General features: G+C 38.8%; 1 protein-coding gene across 1 annotated transcript in view; it reads right to left on the bottom strand.

Annotated features, from left to right (window-relative positions):
• The window catches only part of LOC122876927 (dmX-like protein 1), a 56,406-nt gene that overhangs the window by 3,157 nt on the left and 33,172 nt on the right, over positions 1-20,077 (bottom strand). The window contains 18 exon segments of the mRNA XM_044197900.1: positions 1,986-2,203; positions 2,677-2,729; positions 2,926-3,017; positions 3,201-3,278; positions 3,881-4,008; positions 4,496-4,556; positions 8,065-8,212; positions 8,699-8,817; positions 10,016-10,102; positions 12,102-12,164; positions 12,582-12,699; positions 14,138-14,339; positions 14,476-14,561; positions 14,794-14,945; positions 15,299-15,483; positions 15,973-16,230; positions 17,189-17,307; positions 19,829-19,905. Coding sequence (XP_044053835.1) covers positions 1,986-2,203; positions 2,677-2,729; positions 2,926-3,017; positions 3,201-3,278; positions 3,881-4,008; positions 4,496-4,556; positions 8,065-8,212; positions 8,699-8,817; positions 10,016-10,102; positions 12,102-12,164; positions 12,582-12,699; positions 14,138-14,339; positions 14,476-14,561; positions 14,794-14,945; positions 15,299-15,483; positions 15,973-16,230; positions 17,189-17,307; positions 19,829-19,905 — 2,244 coding nt within the window.

The following is a 20,077-nucleotide window of genomic DNA, read 5'->3' on the forward strand; positions in this document are numbered from 1 at the left end:
ATTCTTTTAAACAGTACAGAACATTAAATAATAAGTCCGGTGATATTCTGTATTTTTCTTACTGTTAACAAATCCCATGGAAAGACCAAAACCAACAATGAATTTATCCTACTAACGAGTATTATCTGCACAGCCAAAGCCTGATATAGCTCATTCCTCCTTGATTACAATGAACACTGTAGTTTATTTTGAGTCATACCACTCGCCACTAAAAATTCTTGATTCTGATTGGCTGGAAGGTGTGGATTGACGTTTAGTTACCGGACAGTATAACCTACTGTATGACGCAGGTGTTCGTTTGCATTAATACGCCAGTTGTTAACAGTTAGGACAGCAACAGTGAGGCTTAGCTAAAGATCTTTGCGCTAGAGGTATTTGCGTAACCAATAAAATAGCAAACAGATTAGAAAATATATTGGAATTTTAACGTCTAATGGTAGGAGGAGGAAAGAGACCACCAGAAACACCAGAAACACGTTAGCTGCAGTGAAGTTGGTAGTCTGTGGGTCTGAGGGGGAGAGAGCGCGCTATGTAACGTTATCTCCGCTGGAAAGGCAGTTTGAATAATATGGTGTAGCAGCATGAAGCACTATTTTCTATTCTTGTGGGTTGAGCATGGTTGAGCAGAAATGTGAGATTAACAACAAAAGTAAATTAACAAAAGGTATGTTTTATTTAATTACATATGGCTATGGATAATTTTTACGTTCCATGATTGATTTGGATTTTGTGGAGGCATTGCAACCTGGTGTAACATACAACTTGTCAGGTAGTATCCCTTACTTGATCCCACATATACATATACTCACTGGTACACATCTGCGGTTGAAAATAGACTCCAACAAATAAACTATTCACTTCTGTTTAGCCTTTTAAAGAAATTAAACTATATTATATTTGTGACCCGTTTTAAAAGAGACACCAATGAGTGTCCACTGAGAACAATGCTCAGCTCTGAACTTGCATTATTTGATTCATATTCCCAGCCTGGGAGCTTTATTATTTGATAAGGTAATTCATAGACTGAAGTCTGTACATATTAGTTAATCTTCCAGTTCCATGGACTCTCATCAAACACTTTAAAAGCTTATAAATTTGCAGCACACCCATGTTAAATTTTCAATCAGCAAATATACAATTAATGACTTCAGATGAATAACATCACATGCAGCTTTGGAGGTTTTTGTGAGCAATCATCCAGAATGAAAGTCATTTGAATTTCAAGCAGACGTGCACTGCACCATTTCTTGTAGATCTGCGTGACGCAGAGGCTTCATCCTCGGAGTGACAGCTGTGTGATCTGCGCCAACATATTCAAGTCAAGAAGATGAAAAGACCTGCTGTCTCTGGAAATATATTAGCTGAAGACGGTCATATCTCCTGCCTGTTCAGTCAAAACACTTTCTTTTGCCTTTTCCTGTGTCACCCCACTTTCACCTCACACTTGAGTCTCCCATCATTCACACTGTTGTTTCGAGCAGGTGGTTAATCATAAGTGTGACACTGGTTTCGATTGACTTTGATGGCGATCACTGTCTGCATGGATAAATGCCATAAATGTCATCTGAATGTTGATGTGGAGGAGAGGGAGAGACATTCACACCTGGGTGCCAAACGCCCTGCAGGACTGTTGTGTCAGCAAAAGGTTAACTTTGTGCAGAGGAAATGATCAAAACTATTTTTTTAATCCGAGTTGAAGGTTTTAGAATGACTGTTCCCAGTGAAGTGCTTGTATAAAATTAATGACTTTCTAATAAATAAAAATACTTCGGTAGAAATACTTCGGAAATTCTCTAACAGAGCAAAATGTCTGGTTTCCACATGCAACTGACCTTGAAAGCAGTCATCAAATGCTAATAAATATTCATATATTCCCCTGTCTGGAATATACCTCTCAAAATCTCATATTCATTCAATTTTTTTGAGAAATTGATTTAATCACATTAATTAACCTGGGGATGCAAAAGTGAAATCAGTTAAAATACCTTAATGTTGCCCTCCGATGATCCACTGATAAAGCAGTCCTCAGTCGGATCCACAGCCAGTGCTTTGACCGGCGAGTCGTGGGCCTGGAAGCTCTGGCGTTGGTGCCTGTGGGGGAGCTCCAGGACGCTGATCCAGCCCTTCCTCCCACCTGTGATGAGTAGCTGCTGCCTGGGAGCCATCGAGAGCACGGTAGCACCGGACTCGTGGCAACAGAAAGCTGAAGAGAGAGAGAGCGGAGGGATGGGTTATCGAGGAGTATATGGATTGAGAGAAGCATTAAGGAGGGAAATAAAACAGGCAGACAGAGAGGAGAAGACATGATTGGAAAAAATATATAATATTTAGGGCTTCAATCTACAGTTATTTATTGCGTAATTTTCTCAAATCACCAATTAATCGTTTGGTCAATAAAATGTCACAAAAACAGTGAAAAATGCCCATCCGAGTTTTCTGAAGTCCAAAATTGTTTGTTTTGTTTGCCCAACAGTCCAGAACTCAAAGTTATTCAGTTTACTACTGCAGAAGATGAAGACAAACAGCAAATCTTCACATTCGAGAGGCTGGAAACAGATTTTTGGAATTTTTGCTTGAAAAAATAACTTTTAACGATTAATCAGTTATCAAAATTGTTGCTGATTCCTCAAAAAGGCTGTTACAAAAGACAAATGCATTTCTTGTGCTGCATCTTACCGTGCACAAGGCTGTTCGCAGGAGTCACCAGAGTGTCCCACATACACACGTTCCTGTGGAGTCAAAAATGACCAAATTACTATCCATTCCAACATTTTAATCAAAGGACATGTCATTATCCCTGTTGGCCACAGTACAATGGTGCTGAATGGAAAATATTCAGCATTTAATGAGAAGTTCATGGAACAGAATTTAAATGGGGGGGGGGGGACACTGGGGACAGAAATTCTCCTTCCATGTGTCTTATACCTGTTGTCTGTTGAAAGACCCGCAGTGGCAATGAGGGAGGAGGAGCCCACAAAGACGAAGTCGTGAGCTGTCTTGTTGTGGCATTGCAACGTCTGGCAGAGAGAGAAACAAAGATGATGGTTAGTGATACTGACAGTAAGCAGGGGAAGAGTAAACAAAAATGAGAATGACAGGAGAAAAACGGGAGGACACTACGAAGGTCTAGACAGACAAAACGAAAAACAAACATGTTGGAAAAAGGTAGCACATTTTAATCAGCTCTGTGAGTTTCTTACCAGGTATGGTTTGGGTGCATTCCCGCTTGTGTTGGTCTGCCAGAGACTCAAACCTCCATCGGCATCTACGATACCAAACTACACAAAACATTCAGAGAGTAGATATCAGAATTTGCTGAAATTAAGTTAGAATTGTCCTTTATTTCACATCAGACAGACAAAAACATATTGTCGGGGTGCTCCTCCTGTGTTTGCACACCCTTTGAGAACCTTTAACTCTGTATTGTGCTCAAATTATCTTCCAAAAAAGGTCAACAGCCTCATAAGTCCAAGCACCACTTACATAACTAAAATCAGGTGCTCTGCATGTCCTCTCTTTCCAATTTTTTTTAAAGCATATTTCAGTCTTTTGGCCACAACAGGCAGATAAGATGGCACTGGCACAGGAGAGGCACCATCTGAGAAAATGATTAGCTTGAGGCGAGTGCCTGAGTTCAGAGCAGTTGAATCACTCAGATGAAGAACAATGTCTGCTGAAGCCAAACCCCCCTCTGTGGTTCGTGCCTGAATGGCAAAGTTGTGCGAGGAAGTGTGAAAATGTTACAGAATCTGACAGGCTCACATCACAATGCAGTCATATTGCAAAGCTAAGGATAGTTTGACATTTGTATGGTGATGGTTAATGTGGTTCAATTGCCCAGCCTATACAGTACGAGTGGGTGTGTGCGAGACTTTGTAACCTTGTTTCCCTGGTGGTTGAATCGTATCCTGGTGACTCTGGAGTTGCCTGGACTTCTGAAGCAGATGATCTGCTGGGAGTGACCCCACTCGAACATCCTCACGCTACCATCCTGAGCTCCTGTCAGGTCTGAAAAACCAAACAAAAACAAAATGTGACATAAATTCAGCTCATTTTCCAGTGCATCCCGATGAGCATTCTGGTCCCAACATGAGGTTTTGGCATTTCTTTGTTCCCAAAATAATTTATTTTATAATTGATGAAGGAAACGGTTTATTTCACACACACTTCCAACAGCTGTTCTTACAACCTGCTGGGAATTATTCCACCCAAACACCTCACAAGTGAATCTCCACTCTGTAGCTTGACTGGAAAATACAAGGTTGTAACAAGCAGGGTTTCACTCAGCCTTTTCTAAATCAACAGCAGCACTGGGAGCAGAAAAAAAACAAACAAAAAAAAACTTTGCCATTTGCTATCTACATAAGAGAAACTTTTTGGGTGATGTAATCATCCTGAAGGCTCTTTTTAACATGAGAAATATGAAGTCTGGAAAGATGCATTTAAGAGGCGGATACTCTTCTAATCTACTGACAGACATCAGAGTTGGACTTACAGTAAGGCAGCGTGGGATGGGAGGTCATTCTTCTCACATTGTTGATATTTCTCTTGATCATCTGGGAGAAGAAAAGTGAAGAGGAGGAGGCCAAGATTAGTATAAAACAATGCAGAACTCCATTATGGTAAACATTAATTCTTTACAACAGGGACAAGCACACTGCATGTAATAGCATACAGTTAAACAATATTACACTATTCTAAAGCCCTTTTCACACATAGAATACATTCATTGCCGGCTTCCTCTATCTGTTAAACTAAAGGCCCCCCCCTCCCATTCTTATATGGGTGTCTTTTAGGTAAATATTACGGCTTCATTCAGACATGACAGGACTTTTATAGAAAGAACCACAATGAAGTTTAACTTGCTGTCGAAGCCTTAATCAATAACCATCAAGAGATTAAGGGCTGCTTGGCCCTTGTTCTCACAGTCACTGATAAACTTTCTCATCAATTTCCTAAATTATTAGGAGTTTTTCTGCATATTTTCTAAAATCCGACTGAAGTAGAATGAAAAGACATTTAGTTGAGTAAGTTAAGTTTAGTGTTTTTGTGGATATTCATAATATTGTTCATGCAGTTGCCATGGTAAATTGAAAATACAGAGAGTGAGTGCTCTGTGGTTAGGTGTTGCAGAGATAACTGGTTGGGGTTAGGGTAAGGTTTGGGCTCAGGTCTAGGTAACACAAAATCGGCAGAGAAATGGACAGACACAACATGGGTCTGATTATTTTTGTGGTTGTACTTTTGCCCCACATCATGAGAGGGGGAAAAAATGATTTTAGACTCATTCGATATTAAAAGGGGGGATGGTATGGGGTTTTGGGGCAATAGAATTTGGTGTTATTTGACTAAAAACTATACATTTTCCCATAATTTTAGACTATTATTACAATATTTATTAAAAAGAAAAAAAAAAAACAGGTTGTAGTCTCATTACAATCACTTTGCAAGAAAAAAAGTGAAACAAATATGCTCACTGATTAAGTAAGCGTGATGTCCTGAAGTAATCCTTTACATTTTTGTGAGTGATAGCACTGTGTGCCATAACAAATAATAATTACAAAATGAAAAAAAATATAGTGAAGGGATCTGAACTGTGATTTGCTCATCCTCCCAAAGTCAGGGTGAATCCATAACCACCTGTAGGGGTGGGTATCATTAGGATTGTATCTAATATAATGTAATCTTATTGGCCAAGTGCTTTTTCATTACTAAATTTTTTTTTTTATCATCATAAAAAAAGAATAAATTCATAACAGGATTAGAATTTATTTATATTTTAAATATAAACTAAATATTGTTTCTAGAGCAGCAGGAGTAAAGTTCACAACAGCAAAGTCACTTTATACTCTCAATAATATCTCACTGGAAACATATCTAAAATGTCAGTAAAATAAATATTCCTGACATCAAAATACTGAGTGAAGATTATGAAGAATGAACAGGCAGTTTTCATTTTAGCTTGTTTGTAACAATTAGCTATTAGCTTAACAAGTGAGCTCGTAACAACTGCAGACAAAGGAAGTGGAAAAATCACGACTTTTTCTAATCTTTACTCGAGTAACATTACCTTCACTTCCCTGGTTCATTGTCTCCTTCGCAGCCTCTCTGCTCTGCTGTTTGCTGTGTGTGTGTGTGTGTGTGTGTGTGTGTGTGAGCTGAGCCCTGCCCTCGTCAAACCAGGTAAAACACGCAGAGGAGAGGACAGAGAAGCTAGTGTGACCATAAATTATTTTTTAACAGATCTGCATCTGCATGATTCACGAGGTCACATTTTCAGGTCAGAAAAAACGGAATTCTGTATTAATCCGGAAAAAAATCACATCCCTGATACATACTGAAAACAAGCTACAAAATGTAATACCTCTGAAATGGCGTTTAAGACTTTTTAAGGGCCTTAATTGTAGCTAAATTGATTCATTGACTTTTAATACTGTTTAAGACCCCGCGGACACCCTGTAATCATTATGCCAAAGTACATATTTAATGCTGCATTTACATTACATAATGGATGGTTGTTCAATCATCGTATAGAATAAATTGTCTTAATACACTGTAGCTAGTATTTTCTGTCCTGTGTTATGACTGGTGGCCCAGAGAGGCAGACATTAACAGCAATGTATGCCAAGGATTTTATTTATTATTGTCTCTAAATGTATTCTGCTGCAACCTTGAGCACACTGCCTGACTGGTTGGTATAATTATGATGCAGAGTGGCTCTTTTTGTCCAGTCTGCATATCAAGAGCAGTGAGTGAGCTGGTTAATATCAACAAACATGACTCACAGCTACTTGATTCAAAGACACTGCTACCACCAGAATCAAATCAATCTCTCTCCCCACTGCTAACGCCAAGTTTCTCTGTTCAGTAAAACAGCTTTTACAGACTTTTCCAGCATAAAAATGATAGAGGTTTGGGCCTGGTGTGGTGTCTCACAAGCAGTAGCAGTCAGCAACATCTTTGTTCCTTTGTAAGTCAATGAGGGAAACTAATGTTAGCATAGCAGCCATGGTGCTTTTGGCAAACTGAGCCCAGACCAAGATGAATTATTAATCATCATCATCATCATAATCATATATATATATATATATATATATATCCAGAGCTACAGACAAAATCAATTAATTTCAGAAAAGCTACAGAGTACTGTATACTACATTGCAACCCATTTCATTCATCACTGTGCTGTCTATGGAAGCTAAACGGACCATATTACTATTCAGTTGAACTACAAACTGTGTTTACTTGATATTGCAGCTGACCATGATTGTCCAAAGCATATGGTCAGTTTTTAGATTAATTTTAATTAAACTTTTTACTGAGATTTACCACTTCACAAGCTTCGTTTTTTAACTGTTACTTTATAATCTTTATGTAGACAAAAGCAGCTGTTTTAAAAATCATATATTTAGAGATGCTCCAACATCAGAGACTTGGCTTTCTTTTTTTAATGCAAGAAACAACTTAACTCATTAATCTTTTCAACATTACAACCTTACAGTATTGCACAACAAAGTGGGTCAAGGGGGATTGCCGATTATCGTTTCAATTAATCAAATATCTTTTGATCTATAAAATGTCAGAAAATAGTGAATAATGTCACTTGCTTTGCTAAAGCCCAGGGTGACGTTTTTAAATAGATTTTTTTTGCCAGACCAGATACAAAGACATTCAGCTTACTATCATATGAGACAAAGATAGACAGCAAATACTCACTATTAGGAAGCTGGAACTAGGGAATATTTGGCCTTTTTGTTTGAAAAATGGCTTTGATATCTTTTAAACTCTAAATATCTGCTTAGTTATCAGTATACTGGCCCCCACCCACTTACAATTTAGCTCTAAGGGTGCAAAGTTGTATGCTTTGAAGTTGTCAATGGTTGTCAGCTATGTAAAGTATAAGCAATTTGCAGTTATTGGCTTTTAATACGCAAAACAACTCGCATGGCCCTTTAATCCAAGACAGAGATCAGGAAAATAACTCAATAAAGCAGGAAAAGAGGGGTGGGGCAAACAAATGGCCCAGCTAATATTATCACATACAAATTCAGGTCTAGAGCTCACCACAGATGCACCCCGGCCCGTCTGCAGTCCCCCCAGCCACGGCATGTTGATGGGTGTGCCAGGGCTACTGTGAGTGTACGGTGTGGTTCCGTGGATGGCAGCAAAGTCATCGCGTGTGTGGACCACCAGGAAGTCATCACCACCAAAACTACAGAGACAGAATAATAATTTGGTATCTGATGTATTTTCATGTGGTTAAATCTTAAAAGGGAATACTCCAATAGTTTGGGGAAAAAAACCTTGGCAGAGGTTAGAAGAGAAGGCAGTTCAAAGATATATCTGAGACATGTTTAGCAGGAAACAAGGTAAGATTAATAATACTTAGAAGAAAAAAATAACATATTCAGCCAAAATGCCAGCATTATCTTGTTTATAAGAACAGTTTTTTGTTAGCAATATGTGCATTTATAGAGAAACTATAACAGAGTGGGGTATGCAGGACAATGATGATAATGCATACTGACAGAAAGAAACCCTGTTCTGATAATAATATCTCATACAAGAGCAGCCATATACAAATATAGATTATGTTGCACATCCAAACAAAGACACACAATACAGATGCATGCACACCACCTACACTATCATTACTATACAGTATGGTCAAGCAGACACACACAGATTACTCTCTTACCCTTTGGCTTCAGCATCATCATCATCAATCCATGTCAAGATCTGTGTGGCCAAGATGGATGACACATCCAACTCCTGAATGTCATGGGTGGAGGCCATGACTAAACAGTTACGATTTGCCTGTGAGACAGGAAGTAGGGGAAGGGAGAGCCAGGTTATAGGGAGGATAAGGGTTAGGAAAATAGGGTGATGCTTAATGTATGTGCAAAATTTGAAAGAGTTAGAAGGCCCACAAGAGTGAGACAAAGACTTTTTCCAACTCTATTCTGCCTGAGGTCACCAAACCATCCAACGCTCTGCTTTTAATGATGACCCGAGGTGCACCTTCCTTTGATTGTTGTCGAGAAGAAGCCAGCAACACTGCTTCCCTTGAACTAAATAGCTACATTCAAGCGAGAGTATGACAGTGTGAACCTCTTCCTATATCAAACAAAGAAAACACAGGCTCAACAACATCAAAGGGGCTAGGATATGGCGTAAGAGTTGTGCCACTGGCCAAAACAATTTGAGATTCGTTTTGAATTGAATTGTGTGCTCGGAATTTGAAGGTGCTTTGGTCAAAGTGAAACTATGACTTGAAATACAAGTTTTCTTAAAATTCAGTTTGAATCCACCACAGTAGGGCTGAAAGATATGCAAAACAAATCATATTGTGATTATTTTGACAGATATTGCATTTTACTTTCACAGAAAAAAAATATAAAAATGATGATTTTGCTGGGGTCTGTACCAAACAAGCATGTTCCCTTACGTCTACAGAGTTGGGTGGATATTCTCTGTGGGTTCACTACAAGCGACCGGTTTCATTTGACCCACTTTTAATACAAAAATACTGGCTAGAGCAGCTTTAAGGTGAGATTCATACCTATGAGTGTGTTTCACTCCAAATGGTTGATGAATCAACTCCCACAGAAGGTTACATGACACTTAAAAAAGTAGATTATACTTAACAGTTTATTTTTGCTGCTCAATTATTATTTATTTTTTTAAGTTTTCCAATAGATACAATATTTTTGCACTGAAGAAACATTTGTCCATATATCTGTGTATTTAATGTTTTCCCAGTAACAGAGAAAAAACTAATCTAACTTTAAAACAGAGATTACAGCACCGGCTTCCATAGTATCGATTAATTATATTACTAAACAAATTGAATCATATAGATTATACTGGAGGTGGACATTCGGAGGTTTAAATAAAATGCCCAGTATTGACCAGATAGATTGACAAACCAATGATGTCCTGAAGTTGGAAATACACTATGCTTTTCTCACAGTAGATTGTGTTGTTCAGTGACATCTATGTAAAAGAGTTGTACCTTGTTGATGGCAAAGGCTGTGATGATGTCAGATTCCTTGTGGATGATGCGTGCTTTTCCTCCGGAGCAGCCCTGTACTGACTCAGTCTGCACAGAGTAACAAACGCACACAAAGACACAAATCACCACCATGGAGATTCACTCATTACAGTTGGAAACATTGGTAAACATTTCCTGCAGACAAATAACAGCCATAACTTCAGATACATTTCCCTTCATGCTACAGAACCAATAACCTGAAAAGATCCATGAGGGGAGTTGATAAATAAAGTGTCAAATTATTTGCTGTTGAAGGTAACAGAGATATTATTAAAACAGAGCCATGGCTCAAGCTAAGCCTACTCTTTGTTTTTTACACTATATAATATGTACACTCTATGTTTATGTGTGTTGTTTGTCTTGCCATTCAGGGTTAGGAGAGGACATGTGAGGTACATCAGGCCAGTTAACCACAGCAGCACACATGACTGGGTTAGTGCCATTAGATAGCATGGGCATAACAACCCTTGAGCAATGAACACAAGCACACACTGTACCATAGAGGTCCTATGGGATGTATGCAGAGTAGGCTATACTGTAACTCTAAATATTGTATAAAGATGTTACATTTTGATGCCAAAGTTACTCAAAATGAGACAGGCATCCTTTGAACATGAGATTGAATTAAAATCTTTACTGCATTTATTCAAGGGGAAAAGACCATGTCTTTTTCTGTCAGATGGAATAAAGTATAACTTGACTTGCAGAAATCTAAATATGGTGGTTTGCCATTTTCGCCAAGCACATAATCCCTGTGGGACACAGATTCACTGCGACAGTGTTCGGCCCATTAATCAGAAGCTATTCAGCTTCATAGCTTGTCCTCTGAGACACTGGGTTAATTAACACTGAGCCATAAGGAGTAGCTACAACGTGGCAGTTTGCACATCTAGAGCAAGATTAGAAAACTCTATGAAGCATCAGTGTACAGTGCAATTCATGATTTATGGTTCACATTAATATTTGGACAGCTAAATGTAAGATTAATATCAAACACTGAAAGGAACATACAGAGTTCATGGCCCAGAAAATACACATACTGTAATTCTGTCAAAATCACAATTTTAATGTTTCTTAGATTATATGTGACAGGGCACATTTACTGTTCTACTGTAGGAGGCAAATAAATAGCACATGATGTACACATATCTAATCAACAGTACAGTTTGTACCACCCACACTACAGTATGGTGATGTGAAGTATGTTTCATAAGGTTTCACAACATCTGTATAGAGTACAAGATTGTTTACTCATTGGTCTTGACAAATCTTGATGTTAATAATTAAAACATCACACATTTTTGTGAAATGCAACAAAAACTCTCAGGTAAAAACAATGCAATTTTCTGTTGCGGGCTGGTTCTCGGAAAGAAGTTACCAGAGAGCAGGGATGCATGATTAATCATATAAAAATCTCTATTACAGTTTTAGCTTCCACAATTAACCAAATTGGATTTTGGTGTGATAATGACACCACCTTTAGTGGTGAGTGATGCTCTGGTCTGTCACATATTATAAAGCACGCTGGAAAACTGCGTGACCAATCATACAGAAACAACAGTGATTTTCCTTTTGTCACTTGTGGCCAGATTCATCTGAAAGTGTTTTCTGCAGTCTGCAGAAACAATCATGCAGCCCTACATGAGAGATTAAAGGTATATTTTTTAATGATTTACTACAAAAACAAGCAATGGTATGGTTTTACTTATAAAACATTACATTTTCAGGTTTATAATCTCCCAGACTCTTACCACAAAAATGTCTCTCCCACTCCAAGGAAATTTTTTCTTATATCAGTGCCAATACTTGAATACTGAATATAAACACGCACTTCTAAAAACAATAACTTTTTTCATTTTACAAATTAGACCAATTATGTTAAATGTGGTCTAAAGATATCTCATCAAAGAATAAGTTAAGAGCAAGGATCTAATTATATCATTTGGTGGCAATTTTGGTTCTTGACAGTTTTCAGTACTTGTTTCCTTGGTACCCAGCACATCCCACCCCAATAACATAAGTCACAATTTATCTGAAGCAGCAGTACCTGATGGTTTCCTGTCTCCTCCATCCCTGAACATTTCATATTGTCAGTCTGGTCCTCACCCGACTTTAATGATTGGGGAAGCAGCACAGGGTAGTCACACACACGCACAAAACACACACAACATACAACAACAACAACCAGTGATGAATCATGCAGTCAAACACACACAGAAACTGAATTATTGTGCTGTTAAATCAAACAGGGTGTAATTATTTGAATAAAATTAAAGCATCAACATGCAACTGGAGGCAGTAATAATACATGTGGTTGGCATGCGCAACAAAAAAAGCACAAATGCGGCAACAGGGTTGTAAAAGCAATAATGATGCAGTGTGCCTGGGGGCTAAATACAGAGACTTGTGGATTTTATTATAACAAAATAGTTAATGTGTTAATAATGTGTTAATTAATACAATTTGCTAGCTGTGCAACATGGAGACTGTTCATGCAGTGGGTTGGCATGTTGTAAACATGTTGTACCTCATTCGGGTCCCGTTTCTTGGTAAAGATGTGTCTAATGAAAGTCTCCTGCACTTCTTCCTGCTTGACCAGAAACTGCCACAGACGCTTCACTGGCAGCGCTGAAGGGTGGCTAGTCCTGGAAAGAATAGAGCATCTCCTGCATATTAACACTAATGCTCATTAAATCAGTTGTATCAGTTCACTGAAGCACAACAAAATGTGTTAGAAAATATTATTTCTGATTTGTGCCACTGGTGCTGATCTGAAAACTCCACATATCTGTTGCTTAAGGCAAAACACGTGAAATGCACATACAATACAGCACATACTGTTGTTCCTCCAAAAACAGTAAATAGGGGTCACATCTGCTGAAGGATAAAACTTTTAATCTATGGAGATCTTGAGGAACAACTTACAGCATCATGTTAACATTAATTCATGATGTTTAAAAGCTCAAGGGTATATGTGTAGGCTTGAACCGATATCATAAAGGATAAGCTGCTTTGTCTAAGCAAAAACATGAACTTTTCTAAAGGCCCTGAGTGAATACAAACATGTGCATCAACAAACACATTGAGGCTGACTGATTTCAAATTCAATCTTAATAAAAACTAGAATTACAGCCCTGTGGTTGTATGCCTCCATCAAGCAGTCAAGTTTCAGTTTACATCCATGTCTGTCCAGAGTCATATAATATATGTAGTGAATACTTGGAAGGAATTGAATAAAAAAGGTATCAAGTGTATTTTTTGGCTAAATGGAAGTTATCACTATATTGATGATACATATGTATGATTCCAGTGAATATACATTGTTGAACTGATTAATGAAGGATTATCAAAGATGTATTGGCAAAACAGGTACACGTGTATTTGATTACTATGTAAAGATGGATTCTTTTTAGAGTACAGCTACACAAAATGTGGTGCTTTTGTGCTACTGTGCTAGTTATTGTTTACTCATTGTGTCAACATGTGTGTGAAATCTGGAATCACCCAATTCATTCTTAAATTATGGCTAAAAAGGTATTTTGAGGTCACAATGACCTTTGAGTCAAGTGTCACCTAGTTAGTGTCTGACCAACGATGAAATATGATCACAATCTACCCTTCTGTTCCTGAGTTATGGTGTTGAATAATAATTAAAACAAAACATTATGATGTCACAGTGAAGTTGACCTTTGACATTTTTTACCCCCAAATGTCATCACTTTGTTGTATCCCATATAACATCTGTGTGAAATTTTGTCACAATAATTACCCCATCAATTCTTGAGTTATGGCAAAAAATGTGTTTGACAAGGTCATTTTGAGGTCACAGTGACGTTGACTTTTGACCACCAAATTCTAATCAGTTCATCCTTGAGTGTTCAAGTGGACGTTTGTGCCAACTTTGAAGAAATTCCCTTAAGGTGTTCCTGAGATTGCGTTCACAAGAATGGGACAAACGGACAACCCGAAAACATAACGCTTCCGGCCACAGCTATCATTGGCGCAGAGGCATAAAAATAAATGTAAAACTACTCATAATAATTTTTTTTACTTGTGCTACTGATTCCTAGCTCATGGCGGTACCTGAACGGGGTGTTGGACGGTTCAAACAGGGCCTTGTGTCGGAGCAGGGCGGGACCAGGTGTGGCTGTTTCATCCTGGAGGTGGGTGGAGATGTACTTGGAAGGGGGGCCCCCGAAGATCTCCAGCCTCTTCTGCAGCACCTGCTCCCAGCGCTGCAGCATCTTCAGCACAGCGTGACACAGAGGAGAGCCCACAGGAAGATCTGTGTTAAATAGGAGTAGGCACACACAAACAAGAAGGCAAGATTAGCTAAGACAGGCAGTGAGAAATGGTGCGGCACTTATCTACATCCTGAACATTAGTACATAAGAGGGTGTGTGGTGTATTTTAGTGTTTACCTAATAGATCATATCCTGCCATTGGGTAAAAGGACTTGAGGTTGACCAACACCAGCTGAACCATTGCCAGACGCATCAAACACCAACTGGGAGGAAAAGAAGCCATCAGATTACAATTTTGAATATAAATACTCTAAATGGGTCCAAAGCTGCCTTCAAAAAAAAACTGGGGCCATAAAGGTGTGTTCGACTGAATACAAAGTCACTGGAAATACACAAACAGCTGTAAACACACGCAGGTTTACTCTAGGCAGCTTGGATTGAGGTGAAGATGAGTAACTGTTTGATATAGTGATATCCACTCAGCTGTGTCATTACCTGTATGAATTGTGGTTCGAATGCTCTCTTTGCGGAGAGTTGGGGTCAAACAAATCTTCATATTCATCACCATCATCTTCATCTTCATCTTGACTGCCCTGGCTCTCCTCGGAGTCATATTCAATTCTGCTTTCTGATGGTGGCAGCGAAGGCTAAAAGACACAACAACAATGAATAAGACAAAGTTTGACTGGCAGCTAACGAAAGAGGAAAAAAAAATCCTTTTTTGTTTTTGTTTCTCTCAGCTTTAGTACATGTTGATTATAATAGCAGATAAACATATCTAGATAATTACAAATTGGCAGTATATTTCCCTAAGATATTTACTATAACCATAACCATAATATGGTCAAAATATAATTATGCTGTTATACATGAACCCTGCATATAAAACATTATCCCAATTAAAAGTCAATACACTCAAGCTAGACTCATAAAAGAAACAAAAGGAGTGTATATGAACAGGTCATGTTTTTTGGGTGTTGTTATTGATATTCTGGATTACCTTGGCGATAAAGTAATCCCAAATGCTGAGCTCTGGAGGGACAAATCTTTCTTTAAAGATAGAGGTAGCTTCTTGTTCCACCACAGGGCCATGCTTTGGACTGGTTGGGCCCTCCTCTTTGGATCCACTGCGTGATGACAGAAGCCTGAATCGTCTGGACTTCCTGTCTGAGCCGCATGGTGAGGCTGGGGAGTCGAGAGACAAGTGTTTGTTAAATTGCTGCATCTATGATTTCAGCTGCCATCACAACCCTATCCACACATGCATTTTCACATCATATACAATACATACGCCAGGCCTTTTTTTTTTTTGCTAATGTCAATAACATCAGCTTTAAATTGAAATTTGAACATTGAAATATCTTCCTAAAAATAGAAAAAAAAAACCTGTAATGCCTACATTTTGTCAAATAAACAGGTGTTACAGTTGCATTACATCAGGTTTCCTCGACCAGCCATGAGAGAGTAGCACAGAGAGTGTGAGGGAAAGAGCTCCAACACTAATAGATTGATGGATTTCACTATGGCCCAAAGACGGGAACCCAATTAATTTAGCAGGACTGATTTGATTTAGCTACTGGGTCCCCTCCAAAAGAAAAAACCCACACAAAGAGATAGCCACTGAGGGAGACTGTCAGAAAGAAAACTATATCAGCCAAAATAGTCCCCCCTAACCTGGTGGGGGGGTTCTTGTTGGGCTGTTGGGTTTCTCTATGACAGGGGTCCGGGCACCTCCTCCGAACACTGTCACCCAAAGCTTGCTGTTGAGGGGGTGGGCCACGATGCGAAACAGCTCGTTGCTGGAGTGAGTGGCCATGCCGTGAACAAACAGACTGAGGAAGACAGCAGTCAGGATCTCACAGAGCAGCACAGCTAAGCCTGGCTGGCTCTCCTCACCTGCTGAGCTCAACAGGCGAATCAGAGAAGCGATACCTGTAGAGAGGGACGAGAGGAAAGGAAAGCAGGGAAAGAGAAAGGACAGAAGAGAGAAAGACAACAGCATTTGAAGAACCATTTAAAATGTGTAACCTGCAGTTTTTAGTAACTGACCAAAATATTGAGCTTACTAAATAAAATACATATTGTATAAAAATGCAAACAAGACCACATTTACATTTAAAGAAACAAAGCAGATTACACAGCCCATTGTAAGTCAACTTACTGATGAATCCATTAAAAGGTTTAATTAAAAGGAAAAGGCTGCAAAGATGGATACTGTGCACATCAAACCCGTTAATTAAAAGGTCCAGGACAAGAAACAGCAAAGGAAGGAAAAGAAGAGATTGTCCGCACACTGAAATTTGCAGGCTCCCAAAAGTTTTTATTGATGCAACGTGTCGACCTACAAGGTCTTTGTCAAACATCTCATTGTTTTTTTCACCCTCACCTTGTGCAGACAAACTCTCCTTTTCCTTAAAAGTAAAAGGCTGACAATACTTATGTTTTCTTATTCCGAACAAATCCCATGAAAAGACCACAACCAACAATGAACTGATCATACTAACACGTTTATCCCTCTGTGCTAAAGACCTCCATTGATGTCCAAAAACTACTAAAAACACATCAGTGAGCCACACTGTTGCACTCAGTGACATGTTCCTTCATTATAATGAATATGGGCACTATAGTTTATTTTGAGTCAATCCCACATACACCATCCAGCTGCTGTAAATACTCACTAGAGTACTTACTATTCATGACCTGTTTTAAACAATTTACATCCTCAGAAGGAACGAATGAGCTTGGAGCTGAATGCCACAGGCAAGCCAGGGACGTCGGTAAGTACTGAGAGACGGACAAACACATTGTTGGTTTGGGTCTTTTCCGTGTTGACAAAATATGCTTTGTTTCTTTTAATTTAGACAAAATGTGTTTGGTTTGGCTGATTTACCTGGCCACTGTGAAGGGGAAGTGTTGGGCTGAGCAGACTCATCCATGCTGACAGTTTTGACTGGCTTCTGAGACAGCAACACACTCTGATACACGATTCCTGTGAAATGGTTCACATGGCTGTGGGAGTTTCAGCAGACAAAAGAAGGCAACCACGCAGTCAGTACAAGGGCACAAAGCAAAACATTTATGTATGTTTTAACTTTGTTCTGAATTCTGGGATGATGTTTCTAAGTAAGAGGCACTATGACACTGCTGTCAAGCTTTGTTCTGTCAAGACATGAAATACTAATGGGCTGCATCTCAGGTTAGCATATCTATGCTGTTTGGTTATAGAGAAGAAAAGCTTCATACAGAAGAAAGCATCAGTACTCAAGTTCTCACGTCAAGTGGCACATGCACACACACAAAAAACTTGGATGGTTGCAAAGGAATTTTTTTACGGATATGAAATGCTTAACCCACCAGGGAGTCTATTAAGTCCCCCTTTAAGCTTCTGTGAAAAAACCAATTGCCTCCACATCAAAAAGAATTCAAAAGTCAAAGGGAACATCATTCAGAAGGAGGAGCGGTAGTCACTGTGGTCTCAATGCACTTCTAACAACAAATTTAATCCCTAAGTCCCACACCTCACTGCAAATGTACAGGTACAGTGACCTCTAGTGCTTTTAGGCTTCATATGGATGTACCTGTTTTCCTAACAGTTAACTAAATTAAACTGAAGTTAACATGATAGCAGAGAGAGAGAAAAGAGCAGAACATGTACCAAAATACTGTCAACTTGCTGGCAACACTCAACTCCTGCAACCTACATCCTGAAATACCTTTTAAAAAATTCACACACTCTCTCACACTCGCTCTCTTACTCACACACTCAAGAGGAAAAAACAGAAGCACAATTTCATCAAACCTCTGCAGTGAGAGAGTTTATATCATAATTACCATAACTAAGACAGTGTTAAATTAGAAATAGCCTTGCTAATTTAGTTAGACTGTTCAACTAACAAACAGTATGTGATAAATGGCTGTGTGTGTGTGTGTGTGTGGGGGTGGGTGCATGGATAAGGAAGATGCAAAACCAAGTGCTCATTTAATCACATTGCTTAGAGTTGTGTGAGGTTTGAAATACTGAGGTCAGAGCTTGCTCTGTAAGAATTATGAATGTTATTTCTATTAGCTTAAAAAGACACATTTGACACATTATTTAATTGATACAAGCAATTCTATCTCTGGGATCACAGCACTGTGGCTTTAAAAGGTCTTAGCCTGGTCAAGCATATGTAAAAATGATTCTGTACAACATCAAGCAATCTGGCTGAACTGTGACAGGAACTCACACAGCAGCACAGCTATAAGGCAAATGTGATATTTAAAAACAACACACACTCTCCCCGTGAGGAGCAGTCATTGACATAATGCTTTCCCTAGCCCCTTACCCTAACAACTAAGTGCCTAACCTTAACCCTAACCCATTTGTAACCTGAACCCTATAACCAAGTCTTAACCCTCAAAAAGTGGTCTCTACCCGTGGGGAGCTCAATTTTTGTTGTCACACGCCCCCATGGGTTAGTGTGCATTCAGGTTAAAGATAAATGGGATATAAGAACATGGCACACACACACACACACACACTTTAAATCCTACTGGGTTGTTGGGAGTTATGGTACATACGCGTGTTAAATAAACAATGTTCCTCCTATCTGTCGAAACCAGAAATCTAATTAAGTATTCACAATAAGAATGACAAACAAAGGCTTTGTTTGTCATTCTTATTGTAAATACTTAATTAGCTTTCATAAATCATTCTCAACACGATCAAAACAGACAAGTGACAGTCATATTTTTGGTTAGCAAACTTCCAACATATTTTTCTTTTCCCATGTCTTAAATCACACCATTATAGCGCTTTGTAAAACTAGCCTAAAGCATGTGCTAAAAAATGTATTCCTAAACAAAGCCTAAGACATCTTGAAAAGCATTTTCCACTTTGGTATTACATTTGTAGTGTTTGACTTGAGATGTACATGTGCATTACTCTCTTATTATAAAGTATGCGTGGTTACCAGTAAGTGATGTCCCTTCCCCCCTTATCATTCTGCTCCAATAAGTCTAAAAACCTTTAAAACACACACACACACACACACACACACACACACACACACACACACACATTTTAACATTAGTTTCGCTAGCAATAAATGCTAATGCTAAGAATAGGAAGACAAAGTCAGATCACTCTTGATCGATAAATAATCCAGTGGTGGCTAGTGCTGTTAATGGAGCTGTGTCAAGGTGAATGTGGTGGAAAATGAAAAAGTTGTATCAAAGTTAAGCATCGCTTGAAGTCATATAAAGAATTCAAGAAGCTTGCTCAGAGAGATGCTGCACTGTAGATACCCACTATGAACTCAAACCTTTTTGAGTCAGGCTGCATAAAAGCAGTTTTTCAAACACTGGGCTGGGATCTGCAAAGATTTATTTCCCTAGATCCCCAAATCATGGATGGTTTAACAATAGCTCAGGGTTTGTGATGTTTTAAAGTTCAGTATGCAGCTGCTGATTACAGTCTGTGCAACATGACAGCTTAGGGGGTTAATAGCTTAAAGATATTGGTAACAGGTGAGGCAGGTGAGACACTTACCTGTGGGTGTGTCCATCACACAGACATTGATAAATACAGGCTGACAAAGAGGCAGCCAATGTGTGCATCACATAGATCTGAAATAAAGCAAGGGTTTTTGTAAAAAACAAACAAACATGAATAAGTGTTTGAGGTGTAGGAATACAATCAAAATTAAACACACCTAAAAGAACAAACTGAATCTTTATGTGTCCAAGCATTTGTTAAACATTTATGCACAACATAAACTTTAAAATTAGTTTCAGTAAC

This window comes from Siniperca chuatsi, linkage group LG5 (genome assembly GCF_020085105.1).
Source record: "Siniperca chuatsi isolate FFG_IHB_CAS linkage group LG5, ASM2008510v1, whole genome shotgun sequence".
Lineage (NCBI taxonomy): Eukaryota > Metazoa > Chordata > Actinopteri > Centrarchiformes > Sinipercidae > Siniperca > Siniperca chuatsi.